General features: G+C 36.4%; 1 protein-coding gene across 1 annotated transcript in view; it reads left to right on the top strand.

Moving 5' to 3' along the window:
- The window catches only part of LOC134540443 (obscurin-like), a 115718-nt gene extending 102002 nt beyond the window's left edge, over positions 1 to 13716 (top strand). The window contains exons 25-32 of the mRNA XM_063383194.1: positions 913 to 1091; positions 2401 to 2594; positions 3178 to 3336; positions 3914 to 4158; positions 5738 to 6039; positions 11301 to 11442; positions 12301 to 12339; positions 12720 to 13716. Coding sequence (XP_063239264.1) covers positions 913 to 1091; positions 2401 to 2594; positions 3178 to 3336; positions 3914 to 4158; positions 5738 to 6039; positions 11301 to 11442; positions 12301 to 12316 — 1237 coding nt within the window. The 3' untranslated portion in view covers positions 12317 to 12339; positions 12720 to 13716. The remainder of the gene's footprint in view (positions 1 to 912; positions 1092 to 2400; positions 2595 to 3177; positions 3337 to 3913; positions 4159 to 5737; positions 6040 to 11300; positions 11443 to 12300; positions 12340 to 12719) is intronic.
- The last annotated feature ends 1128 nt before the right edge of the window (positions 13717 to 14844 follow it).

Genomic DNA, 14844 nt, shown 5'->3' with positions numbered 1-14844 from the left:
GGATAGGGACTTTGTTTTATAATATTTAAAGAAGTACTTTACACTGAATTCTTATTAAACATGAAACAAGTAGCATGAATTACTTATGCAAAACTTTAGAGGTGAGAATTTCTAATAATTATAGTACGTTTTGATGCGGTTACAATGTTTTTGTTTTATGTGGTAACATTTCTTTCGAAATAAAATTTCAGTCATGTGCATTAAATTGATTTGCATTAAATTGACTTTCTTGGGAATGTTTTGAAATATGAAAAAAAAATTATATCTTATTGCAGCTACGAAATTTTTAGTGTTTGGTTTTTTAAAGTATCAAACCTTGGATATACTGTGATAAATGTTGATATTTGTAGACCTGCAAAGTAAATTAATTAATTTGGTTGCTAAACGACTTGAAATTGTCTTTAAACTGCATGACGCAGTGGCGTCGATGCATTATGAATGGTTACTAACTACTACATTACCGAAAGTCACAACCAAATTTTATCTTTGGAATTAAGATTTTAAATATTTCACGTCAGGTATTTCTTTAAGTACATAGCTAATTTATCTTTGTCCTTCTCTGTCACTGGTCAGATTGTTTTTTAGTTTCATACAGATGTTTTAAAACATTCCACGAGACATAAAGAGGAATCATTTTGGAATTTTTTGCTACCACATTTGCATCTATTTCAGCTTCTTCGTTCTTCTCTTCATGATTGTTTAATTTATTTAATAGATGAAGAAAACCAGAGGTTTTCCCCATTCTCTAGTTGTGTACTGTCTTTAAATGTGGAAATTTCAGTAGCATCAAGCCCAAGGATGGCCACCTTCTGAGTTTTTGACAAGCTATTGTGCGTTTATTCAAAGGTTGGTTCGTCGTAATAATGCGCCCAAGTGGAGGTTATGAAATAAGAAAGTTGGTGAACGATCCAGGACCTACAACGGCAAGCCGTTCGCGCCGGACGGCCACAACATCAGTCTGTCGGAGCAGCCCGACGGCACCACGAGCTTCGTCATAGCCGAGGCGAGGCCGGAGCACGCTGGCGAGTACGAGGTCACCGCCACCAACGAGAAGGGCTCGGAGACCTCCCGGGGACGCCTCAAAGTTTTGGGTGCGTCTCTGCTGTTTTCCCCGGGCAAAACATAACACCACAATGAATTTACCGACCCGTATTTCACCAATTACAATTGAAAGTGTCCTCACAAGTTCGGGGCTATGGCCCTGTCAAATTAGTCAGATTATGGAACATTAATATAGTTTTAACGGAATACCAAAATGTGAAAATTGAAATTTGATATGTTACTCCCTGGAAAACAGGAAACTCTGTACTGGAATGAAAACTGACATTAATGATAAACTCTGAGCGAACTTAAACGCAGGCAACGCAGTAATGCAGCTAGAATCAGGTCAGCACGAAACAATCTGTACTTGAGCAGCTCAGTTAGGGCCGTATTACCAGAATTGGCAAATTCTTAGAATGCAAGATTTTATAGTTTTATTTTGTACTCCAAATCTTGTTTTTAAAACAGAAGTAGTTCAATGCTATCATTTTTTTTTTTTTTTTTTATAAATTCTGTCGTGTGATACTTATTCTAGCAAAATAGAGCAATGTTGACTTGTTGCATTTTTGCAATAAAATAATTTGTAATAAGTTTGTCCAAAACAGACATTTAGAACAATAAAAATTAATCAGTGAGCATTTGTAGTTTAAAAGTGATTGAATATGAGATTGTGATATCACTACCCAACTTAGTATAGTTAATACGCACATAAAAAAAAAAAATAATTATTGAAAATCTGTATCCTTACAAGATGCACAGTAAAAAGAATTAAATTAATTTTTCTGGTACAAAATTTGTATGGAAATTATGACTCCTTGTATTTTACACATTTAAAAATACTTTTTGTTATGTGATTTGAATAATTTAGGTAAATGCTGCTTTATTTAATGTTTTAACTTGCATTTTTATGCTATGTGATACATTAACCTGTATTTCAGTGCTGCTTAGTGCACTGATGTGGTTTTTCGGTGTTAATTTTGGTTTTATCACAATTCACCACATAATCTTGTCCCTGATTAAATAGCTTTCCTTGTATTTTTTAATTGATTTTTAATGTACTAGTAAGTAAAATAAAAATATGTTGTCATGCATTATTGAAAATTTAAAAAAAAAAATCATGTTTTTGTTTTGTTTTACATTAGAGTAAACAATTAACTAAAAGTATTGTATCATCAGTGTGTAAGATATAATTTTCAGAGTGAAATATTTGCCACTGCTTCAACTCAGCAATTTTTATTTTTATTTTTCTGTAAATAAAGTTACTTGCCCTAATCTGTACGTCGGTAATGACATAAATGCAGAATTATTTCTTGTAGCCACTAGTAAAGAAGGCATTGATGTTTCTCGTGCCGCCAACAGCGAAGCAACTGGACTCACCAGAGAAGAAGCCGGAATTCGTAAGCGGCATGAAAGACGTCGCAGCAGACGAAGGCACCACGCTCACTTTCGAAACGACGTTTGAGGGCAACCCCATCCCGGACGTGATATGGAAGCAAGACGGCCAGCCTCGCGTCCTCTCTGACCGAGTGCTCCTGACTTGCGATGGCCAGAAGGTCTGTGTCATTACATACCTACTTTCTAAGGCTAGAGTTGGAGTAATATCTTCTAATTCTTAGTAACTGTTCTCCTTTCAATTATTAGGTGCCACTAGCTATTTTCGAAAACAAGTGTGATGTAACTTAGCAGGAAGGTTGCCAAGGAAATGTATGTAATTTTTTATTTTAGTTAGCAGACTAGTATTTTTAGAATAACAGCCATTGTTACTAGGTAATAGGGATACTAATTTTTTTTTTCCCCCAACCTTTAGTTGGCCTTTGGTACTAGTTTATTTTCTCATTCTGGATGTTAGCCTATGTTGTTTCATAAAAGCAAAATGTGAGTTAGAGAATAAGGTATGTCTTTATTCAATAGAAGTACAGTATGGTTATCATATAAAAAAAATGGTTTTCTTGAATTTTGTGATGAAAATAAATTTTTATTGCGTGGTGACTGCTTATCAACTTATTGTGAATCGCATGGCCGCATGTAATCAGGCCACAGCTAACTTCCGGATGTTCTGTGTGTTTTTGCTGTTGTGATGGGGGTGGGGCAGGATCTAGGTCAGTGACTGATGTCCGTGCGTCTTGCGTGTGTCAGATGGGTCTCCAGATCAAGCCGGTGCGAATGAGTGACGACGGCACCTACAGCTGTCAGCTGAAGAATCCCCTCGGATCGGTGCAGTCGTCTGCGAAGGCGACCGTCCGCAAGGTTTACCAGGCTCCGAAGTTTGTTCAGTCGTTCACAGACATACAGCAGGTAACGAATTTGACAGATAATTAATTGATTGTTAGTCAAAATTTTATCCAACAGTTTTCATTGGGGAAAAAAAATGCTGGCAAATACCCTGCTGATGATTAAATTTTAAATTTTAATATTAAATTTTGTGTGTGGTGGCTATTAAAAAATGTAAGTATGTTATACATATACTAGGTATGTATAGTATTTGTTGCACGAAGAGATGTGGACTGAAATAATTAGCGGATGCGACATTTGTAAGCAACTATAGTGCGTTTGAAACGAGTCGCAATAGTAACCAATGTCCACTCACCACCGAATTGATTATCAGACTGTCCGCAGGTGCACCAACCTACTTCCTGGCCACTCCAGAGTGACCAACCACAATGCCCTGCAGGGCGGGAAGTTTAAAATGTTATAAGTATATACACTACACTAAAACATGCTCAAACTATATACACAGAAAGTTGGAACAGTATTGATGTTGCTCATTTTTGTTATTAGTATGACATCATAGTTTATTTATAAAATATAAATGAAACTGATACTTGTAGTAGTTACACATCTGTGCAGTATGGGTATTTTGCCTCTGTTCCAGCTTCCCAACTTAGATGCCAAATTCCTCGCACGGATCGTGGCCAACCCACAGGCAGACGTCACGTGGTACCTGAACGGCGAGCCTATCAAACAGTCGGCCAAGTACGAAATCAAGAGAACAGGCGACGCATACTACCTCCACGTTAAAGACTGCACGCCTTCAGACAGCGGGAAGTACAAGTGCGAGGCTGCCAACTTTGAAGGTGTTGCGACGTGCGAAGCAAATCTCACGGTCGTCCAAAAAATGTAAGTTTCAGAAACGAACGTCTGAAAAGTGCAGTCCATTTTCTTACACTTGTTTTTGAACCTAAGAAAAAGTAACGGCGAACGGTGCCAATGTTCGTGTATGTAGAATTTTGGATTTTTTTTTTTCAAATCATGTGTAGTTGGGCCATTAATAATGTTCTCAAGTTTTCACAGCCATTCTCTGACTTTGCTTATCTTGCAAAATTCTCCTTAATTAGTTTATTGTTGCTGTGAAGATGGTGATGGTATCTAAATTCATGAGTCAACAAAATTTATGTTTACCCTTGTTCCTAGACTGAAGTCCACGTATCAAAGCAACTTTTTTTGTAGACGACTTATTTAAAAGTAATCATTTTAATCAATTATAATATGCTAACTAGTAACTACGTACTACTATTAAAATTTTTTCTCAAAAGATTTAAAATTTTAGACTCGTTAACCATATAAGAAAATATTCTTAAAATAGATAAAGCATGTGTGGTTTTGGATCAAGCACATAATTATTTAACTTAGTGAGCATAAAAGTTCTTGAATCCTGCCTACCGAGAGATCAAGTCATGTGCTCTGTAAGGGTCAACTTAAAATTCTATACTATTGTGTTATTTAATTCTTATGTCATTTACTTTTGTGCCAGATATAAATACATTGCTGTTTGCTGGGAGGCTGGCAAAATATTCATGATTGAAATACCTAATTGCCTAACTACTAATAATGGTTTCATTATCACTCACTAGAAGTTTATTTTCTGGGTTTTCAAAAAAATGGTTAATTCATAGTTTTATTTATTTAGTCACTTAGAAAAATCTATAAAGTTCTGTTATCGCAAAAAAAAAAAAATATTTTTTTTTGTGGGTAAAACTGTGCCTTAATTTATTATTTTTAAAAAATCAGGGGTTTATGCTGAGGAGGGGGAGGGGCAAATGGGTGGGATATATTGTCCCTCTATCCCCCCCCCCCCCCCCTCTGGAAATAAAAACATTTATCATTCTTACCAACAAACTGAAAGAATTTGAAAAGCAAATACTAGCAGGTGGAATGGTTCTGAGGCCCTCAAAATGAATTTCTGCATTCACCTAACTAATTATTAACTGTCAACTTGAAACACTACACCTAGTCACTGGCGAATAGTGTTCGTGTCAGTAATACCTTTGAATATATATACTGTATAGAAGTCGCCAGCCCAGGTTAAAATTTTATAATACGGTTTTGAGGTAGTTGGTTAATTCACCGCCGCAATCGCCACCATCTCTAGGGCATCGACTTGTGGCGGTCCCTAGCGGACAAGTGTCGAACTCTTCAAACACCCCTTCCCCACCCTCCCGCTGAACGACCTTGAGCTGCAGTGAATGATGGGTGGGGAAGGTGCGGGGGAATGACAGCGGGCGACAGTGCTGCGCTCTAACGTGCAAATGACAACCTGAGACGATACGGGGCGTTACGGCGGCGCACTGCAGCGGTGAAGTTCCCAAGCTGCTCATTGTACGCTCCTAAAAAACGTAGAGTAAATCCTATCCCGCTCGCGACTTCTATACAGTAATATATATATTCAAAGGTAATGCTACATATTGCGTTGTGGCAGAGAGGAGGAGGTGAAGGCGGAGCCCCCGGAGTTCCTGAAGCGCGTCCGCGACTGCGACGTGTACGAGGGCATGACGGCCAAGTTCACGGCGTGCGTGTCGGGCGCGCCGGATCCCGGGGCGGAGTGGTCGCGCGGGGGCGTGCCCCTGGTACCCGGCGGGCGCGTCCGTCTGGAGGATGAGGGCGCGGGACTGCTGAGGCTCACCGTCGAGAAGGTCGAGCCGGCGGACGCCGGCCGCTACAAGCTCCGGATCTTCAACCAGCACGGCGAGGCCTCCTGCGAGGCGGAGCTCGTCTGCGAATGTGAGTCCCGGCGTGCCGGCTGTTTTATTTTTTTATTTTTTTTATTTGACAAGGTACATAACATGTAATTAGACTTATGTTAGTCTGACTTAAAGAAATATTTGGACTTGCTGAATGTTTTAGGATATTTTTGATTGATTTACAATGTTTTTGTTTAACATAAAATTAAATTTTAAATAAATAATATGCGATAAAACAAGAATCACCAATTTTGAACTTAAGGCCAGTTTGGCTTCGCAGCCCGAAATAGTCTCCTATAATCCATGTGTGCAATAGTCCAGTACAGCCGAGTAAGTGCTCTCTATGTGACGGTACTGGAAGACACTCCGTCAAAAGTAACCATTGTGTTACTTTTCATACTTGTTGAATTTTGTAACATTAATAACTGTCCTGTGTAAACGTCAACTGGAAAACTGTTTGGAATGCAATTACTGCGTTAGATACGGTTTTGCGCTTTATTCCGTTCCGAATATTGTCTCTGACAACAGAAGGTGCACTTGTCTGTGACAGTCTATTAAAATTTTATAATAAAATTTATATTTGAAAAATTGAATTCAGTTATGCAGAGTAGCTTTAAGGCTCAAATCATGTGCGTGTTGGTTATTTCGTTTCCTTAGCATTGCCGTTATTGTGTCCAAGGGATTCATCCAGAAATTTGTTCCGATGACACTCTTGCATTTGGCGACTTTGTAACAACTTTTCTAACCAGGCATTTCATGAATGATGTTTTACAAGCTGCAAAACATAACAAACGATCTTAAATGGCGAACGTTTGTTTTGTGACCTTCCCTGCAATTAGATCAAACTTAGTAAATAATATATATTGGCAAAATTAGAGACAAAAAATAAAAAAATCAAGAGAGCAATCACGTTAAACTTACAGTCAAAGCCCTTAAATAATTTGTAGGTACGTGAAAATGAAATATTCGGCATAGTGTATGAGACCGAGCCATAAGGCCAAGGTTACATCCAGCACACTTAGTCACCAACCCAGGGTGTTGGAATGAAATCGGGTTTCTGAATACCTCACTAAATTATATATACATTAGTCTAAAGGACCCACCAATTAAATATGCATCGATAAGGACTTGAGCCTTTTTTTGTTGACTTTCCAAATAATTGCAAGGATTCCTTCACAATCACTGTTGCAGTCTTTCGTGAAAGATTGAGTTGCACACATCCTTACATGCATTCTTGTTGCCTTTCAGGGGTTGGCGGTGCTCTTTTTTTTTTACAAATGAGGCTATGGTTGACCAGGTGTCCACATTGTTTCCAATTTTTTTATTCTGTTGATTAGAATTGAATTTGTAAAAATTAAAAACTGCCCATAAATTTGTTATTGAATGCTGCCGTGACATAAAAGGCTTCTTTGATTAGGCTGCATGGTTAAGTTATGCATTCTTACTACAGTAGACTCCCCATTCTCAACGGTAATGACTGACAAGTGGTCCACGGATAACCGAAAAACACGTTTAAAGCAGTGTCAAAAAAAAACTGTTCAGTTAAAAAGTGTTTTATCCCAACCACCGAGCCAAACACTGTATAAGGTTGAACGAAATAGTTACTAAAGTGTTAGACGAAATTTACAGAAAAAGTTGCAGTACATATCACTAAAACATACATAGCAATCTTTTGTATTTATTATTAGACATTATTGTTAAATATTATGACAAATACTGCTGCGTTGTGACTGCTGCCTTGAACTATGCAGGCCAGTTATCGCTTGCGTTGAGTCACAGAAGAGCCGTGCTGTACCAGCACCGACCTGAGCGCATTTCACAAGGGAACGTTGAACGCAAGCGCGCACGATTTAGATGTGTGCGTTTATAATTTGTTCCAGCAGTTTCCAAGTTCATGATGCATACTAACACTTACCAACTATGCATGCACTATGTTTGGCAGCATTTTTCATCTTGAATCACAGAAATGCAATGCTGTGTTACATAAATACATATATCACAAAAAATAAAAAAATAAAAAAGAGGCAAAAGCTATTTTGTGTTTATGGTTTATGGGTAGTGAAATATGGCACGGTTAGCCCGCACCCATATCATAGGGAGTCTAGTGTATGCATTTAAAAACAACTTGTATTAGTTTAGCAATTCAGTATGAAATATGCGGGAGGGAGACATAGTAGATGCTGTCCTGACTCTGTGGATGCCTCTTCCAAATAAATACATTGTGTTATAGCTTACCTCACACTTATTCTTGGGTATGTGCCTGATGGGAAAGGGGAACAGGTAAACTGAGCAACCGCCCCATCGTTTCAGGCAAGAAACGTTTTGCTTTACCAGGGTGTCCACATTCCTGAAAGTAAGGGATAACTCAGAGAAGTTGTAATTGGTCAGGGAAAGTCAGGAAATTTAATTGAAATCCGGGAAAATTCATGGAAATTCCCCAGTGGTAGTAATTTGAGGGGTAAATTTCATGCTCTAATCTGCCATCACCCATATAATGTTTAAGTGCATAGTCATACACGCTATGAAATTGGGAAGCAAAGTTCTGTTTGAATTTTAATTTTTATGACAATTCTATGTCAGCAAGGGGAGCGGTGGAGGCTGTATTTTCGTTATTTCTTTCAAAAAATCGCAAAATAGGTACTTTATTAAAAAGCAAAGCATGAGCGTGAAATCCAAATGCAATAAACGTGAAAATTTTTTCTTATTAGGTATAGATAAAGATAAATTATTAGTATTATTTTTTTTATTGAACAAGAGATAACTGAGTATAGTAAGGATGATGGTATGATCCCCATTAGGGGGGGGGGGGGGGGAACTGAGGAGTAGACAAACACAAGCAGCGTTACAAGAATTCCGTAGCATCACTGCTGCACCATTTCTACCTATTATTAATGGTTGGAGACAAGATTTTATGGTTTTATTTTCAGGCAAATTTCATTTTATTAAAAAGGAGATTTTGGTGTTGTTTTTATTTTAAGTTCAGTTTATTCATAATGATTGATAGCATATTATTGAACACATATGACACCAAATGTTTTTTTGATACTTATTTCACCAAAACATTGTCATTTTGACTGATAGATAATGCACTCGGAACAATAAAAATAAATTTACAGGTACTATTTCAAGAAATGTACCAATGTCATAATGTGAAAAGGGGTTACTAATAACAGTTGCTAGATCACAAAAAATTAAAATAATTTTTTTACAATTTACTTAGTACATGTATTTTTGTAAAATCTAAAATCTTCATGCTGAATACGTTACATTCATTGAATTTAATATATTAAATATTAGGTTTTAGTGATTTGAGCTAAGTTTTGATTAATAATTCTTATTAGTTTAATTTCAGTGATTTATGATGCTTTTTGGTGTTATTTCAGTTTTATCGCAATTCACCATATAATGTTGTCCCTAATAATGGTCACAAATAAAAGTGTGTAGTTTACTCTTTGGTTGTCTTGTGTCCTACAAGCATTGCAGACTTTTTTTTTTTTTTTTGTGTAATGATGGATTATTAAGCTATGTATTTACAATCAACTACAGTACAGAGAAAGAATGTGTAAATGTAATTTTATCAGACCACCTGTCTCCCACCAAGTAAGGTTCTTTTGCTGGCAGGATCCAATCCAAATTTTCCACGAGTAGGAAACAAGGTGGATGTTGCCAGTGAGTTTTCTCTGCCAGGGTGTCCGCATTCTGAAAAGTCAGGGAAAATGGGGGGAAAGTTCAGGTAATTTGTAATTGGTCAGGGATTGCACTTTTAAATTGGTGTTTTATTGCATTGTGATACGTACTAAAAAAAATGGCATATACAAAGTTCTATTTGGAATAAAGATAGTGGCGAGAGAACTTAGGTGAGCTGTGGGGGTGAGGAGGCTGGATTTTATTTATTTCTTTCAGAAAATTTAAGCATAGGTAAATTAAATTTAAAAAAAAAATGGTAAGGGTGATTGGAAATTTTGGTTAGGGAGAAGACAGAGAAATTTTTAAAAGATTTGTGTGGATGGATACCTTGACTGTGCACTCCCATTTCCCTCACCCGTCTATTCCATCAACACTTCATTGTCATCTCATCTCATCATCTTCAATGACCTTGATATAAAAAAAGACGTTAATCACTAATTCATTCATCATTCATTCATTCATTCATTTTGTTCTTGTATTAGTTAGAATTGTATCATTTAAAAATTTAAAACAGAATGTGCTGTGTAAGGGACTTGTTAAAGTTTTCATAAATGATAACTTGATAAGTAAGGAACAAAATTATACTGTGAATTGCGATAAAACCAAAATAAGACCAAAAAACTTGTCAATACATGGCATAACACCAAAATGCTAGTTATATAAGCAGCATTTAACCAAAACTTTATTCAAATTTTAAATTCAAGGAATGTCATTGTTTCTGGACAAAAAAAGTACCAAATTGCATGGATCAGAAAAATTAAATTAATTTCTTTTATTGTGCATCTCTAATTGAATCATTTTCAAACCACAAATGTTTGCCAATTTATTTTTATTGTTTGGAACATATCTGTTTTAGACCAGTTTACTACAAATTATTTTATCGTAGAAATGTAGCACACAAATACACCGTATTTAAAAACAGTATTTATAAAAAAACAAACAATAACACCTAATTCTTCTGTTTTAGAAACAAAATTGGACCAAAAAAAATGGTTGTCTGTAAAGTCGGTTTACGGACAATAGTTTAACTTGACAACGTCATAACAAAACATTGAAGAAATGATTGCATACTTTTATGAATAAAATTGAATAATTTTTATTGAATTATCACTATTTTGTATGGATACAAAGGAGGAGTGAAATGAAATCTACAATTTAATTGATAAATTTACTTTTATTTGCAATCATTAATTCAAATATGTTTATTACTTTAACGAAGAGATTATTTTAACTATAACTTTTATACATGTTTGCTATTTAACTTATTAAAATCTTTGTTATTCTGTTAAGGATAGGACGATGATAGGAAAAGTAGGAAACGAATGGGAGTGTTTCAAGTTTAATGTGCCTCGAAAAAGTCAAATTCGATGGTTGTTCCAATTGAGTGGAAGAGAGATAGATGCGTCGCAAGCGTACAATGAGCGTAGCGGGACAATGTGCGTAACAGGACAATGAGTCATCCTTTTTCGTGCGTGCAGCCGGCGTTCATTGATTTATTAAACGTTGTCACGTCAATAAAACCATAAAACCATGTCCCTGCAGATGAATGTACACACACGGAACGGCAAGGCCGTTCTTGCGAACTGCTGTGGACGCGGCACTGTTGCGTTGCAGCGAGGAGGACCGTGCAGGAGCCGGCCAACCAGGGCACCGTGAAGCGCTCCTTGTCGTGGAGGCCCCCGTCGGTGTACTCGGGGACGCACTCCATGCGAGCTTACTCCCCCTACAGCCCCAAGTACTCCTCCGTCAAGTCCAGGTAACTACTGCGTTTGGACTCAATTCGCACAACTGTACTTCCACGTACGTTGACTGGGAGTTACCGATGCAACATGGTCTTCTGGACATAAGCCATTGCTGCTTTACAGCAGGGGCGTAGCCAGGGGGGGGGGGGGGGGGGTTAAGAGGTTCAACCCCCCCCCTCCCCTTCCTTAGCACCAAATCTTTAATTAATTTCTTATTCATCACTCAAACAAATTTCATATTAAAATTAATAAAAAAATTTACCATTACAATATTTAAATTTAAGAACAGAAAACTGCTAAAATAGCACTATTTTACACCTTAAAATCCAAATTTTCCCGGGGGAGGACCCCCGGACCCCCCGCTTTAATACGGTAATATGCTTCTTAACACCCCTCATACACAAATCCTGGCTACGCCACTGCTTTATAGTGGTTGTCATAGAAAAAAACCTGAGGACATGCTTAAAGAAGCACAGATAATTCCGTGGAAGGAATTTAGTCGGAAAAAAAAGGACATGACGTACAAGTACAGTGGCCTTTTTTTCTGATCTGCTGTCTTGATACTTTTTTTTCATAGAGAGGTTTTAAACGTTAACTTGAAAAGGTTTTGAAAAGCTGGTTAACATGTTTCTCTCTGGCCTTAGCTTCAAATTAGTATTTCTCATTTACACACTCCGTACACTTGTCACCTAGTGCAGTCACACTAACTTAACAAAAATAATGACTGTCATCCAAACATCACGGGTTGCATACCTTATCTGTAGCTCTGGGTTTCAGCCACTACCCATTCCCATGTTTGTTTGTGTGACATACTGTTATTGCTCATATGCTAGTTCTATATATATTTATGCTTTCATTGTGGTCTGTTTCAGGTATTCACATATGTGAGGTCCTCATAACTGCCGTCACAGGTGAGTCAACACTCAATGAGTTTCTCCAGGCATAACTACATAGATTTTGTGTACTGTGAGAAATTACAAAAGATTGTTTTATAGTTTCATAGTTTCACAGAGATTCCTGAACCAAACCAAAATATGATAAAATATGATAAAATATGTCTCTACAGTGACATTGCTGACGAGATGCTAAGACAAATAAAAAAAAAAAAATGAAATGTAACATGAAATCCTCCATTGATCGAGATATCACGTTACGTAAATTATTAACACATCAGCTAAGTAATGTACTTAATGTGGTTTTTATTTAATGATTATATGCTTGATGTACTGAAATTAAAACATAATTTCTTCCAACATAAATAAGTTTTTTTTTTGCTTGACTTTGCTTTCAGAGAGAAACCTGGCCCCAAGAAAAGTCTTCCTTGAAAACTGTATATAATAAAACCTGGCGTGTATCTCGTTCGTGTGGATAATGGCAGTAGAACAGCCAAGACTTCACTGGTTGATTGTATCAACACTACTGGAATTATACCTACAGTTTAGCACTGATAAGTGACAGTCATTATCAATTATATGACATATTTCTAGTGCTGGTGACCAATGCTCAGTATCTGTTTGGTGATGTTTATTTGCTGTGTGTGTCTTGTGCTGTAAAATCAACTGTATGTTATTTAATTCGTAACGAATCAGTTTCTAGTTGGTAGATAAACGAAAGTCATGTTGCAAAAAATAAGAAGTATCAGTAAATGTCGGAGTAAGAAAATTAATCAAATTAATAGAAATTATTGTAAATTATTGTTTTCTCCATGTTTTTACCTCTGAACCAAATGGCCCTAAGTCACAATTGGGGTATCTTTCAGGAAAGTGAGGAGAAAAAAAACTGTTTTTTCAACGTGTTTTCTTTCCATCAACCACCATATGTGTGTGTCTGGCCAGAAGGAATTTATTATTAATTTCTTCCAAATTGGAATTTTTTTCCCAACAGCCACAGGTAAATAACATGTAGATAGACTTATGTTAGTCTGACTTAAATAAATATTTGGAGTTATACTCTTATAGCTCTTGCTGAATGTTTTAGGATTTTTTTGATTGATTTACAGTGTTTTGGTTTAATAGAAAATTAAATTTTAAATAAATAATCTGCAATAAAACAAGAATCACCGATTTTGAACTTAAGGATTGTGTTACTCCATACTTGTTGAATTTTGTAACATTAATATGTAACTGTCCTATGTAACGTCAACTGAAAAACTGTTTGGAATGCATTACTGCATTAGATACGGTTTTGTGCTTTATTCTGTTCCAAATATTGTCTCTGACAACAGAAGATGCACTTGTCTGTGACAGGCTATTAAAATTTTCTAATAAAATAATAGTTGAAAAATTGAATTCAGTTTTATTGGAAAGTGTCCCAAACTGGTCCTGATGTACTCCTTATATAATGGCAGGTGAGACAAACGAATGTCGGCATTGCGAAGAAAATCGTGAACAATTGCCCGTGTGTTGATCTGTATGCAGAGACAGGAACTTAATTTTGCTCCTGCACATCTAAAACTCAGTTTGTTAAAAATTAGTCAAGTAAATATTTTTAAAGTGTTTTACATGTTGAGTTCACTTTTTTTATGGACATAGTGCTGTGGTCAAATTTTTAATCATCATTTTTTAATGAAAGATTTTTTGTAACATAAATAAAATAAGTTATGCAAATGATTATAAATTAGTGTATAGTGCAGGCTAGACATGTTGTAAAGTGGGCTCCATGGTTCAATGGAAAAGAGTAGTTAGGATTGGATAAACAAAACCAAAAAGTCTGCAGAGCCCTACAGAACCAAATCATACAGACTCAACATAGCTCAGTTACACACAAACTGTTCTAAATGCATCAATAATTTTAATTATGCTGGTGCATGTATCTACATATCACTTGTTAAGCCTCATTCTACAATGACTTTGAAATGGAGACGGATCTCACAGAACAAAGTACGTATCTACAATGGCACACTTGCGGACCTGGACACATACGGATTACATCGGCAGCGGTCAGCTTTTTGTTTACTTTATTCTGTGCAACCAATTGAAACCGAGTATTTGGCCACGGTGGTAGCCATGTTTGTTTACAATTTAAATACGTAAAAAATACTTTCAGGAATATCTAGTGTTTTATCATTACTTTGTGGTTTAATTTTATTAAATATGTAAATTCTGACTGTGTTTTGTTCTGGGATCTCAAAATTTTTAGAAAAAATTAATTATTCGTTACATAAAGTTCAATCTTATTGGTTGCAGTTCTTTACTGTTTTATGCACTTGCAGAAGCGACAGACTGATAGTAAAACATAAATTTATTGCAGTTTCCGGATCCATTTACAATTTTTTATGTTTCCATGTCATTATAGAATGTGCCTAAGGACTGCATGGTCAACCTTTTCTTTTGAACAGGTGTAGCACTAGAATAAAAGTGCTGCTGCTCAAGACATTTTTCAACCTCCTTGGCCTCGACATATTGTTACTTATTCCC

The sequence above is a fragment of the Bacillus rossius genome, chromosome 16 (assembly GCF_032445375.1).
Source record: "Bacillus rossius redtenbacheri isolate Brsri chromosome 16, Brsri_v3, whole genome shotgun sequence".
In the NCBI taxonomy this organism is placed as follows: Eukaryota; Metazoa; Arthropoda; class Insecta; order Phasmatodea; family Bacillidae; genus Bacillus; species Bacillus rossius.
The sequence above is the reverse complement of the archived record's forward strand: the minus strand, read 5'-3'. Positions and strand labels throughout refer to the sequence as shown.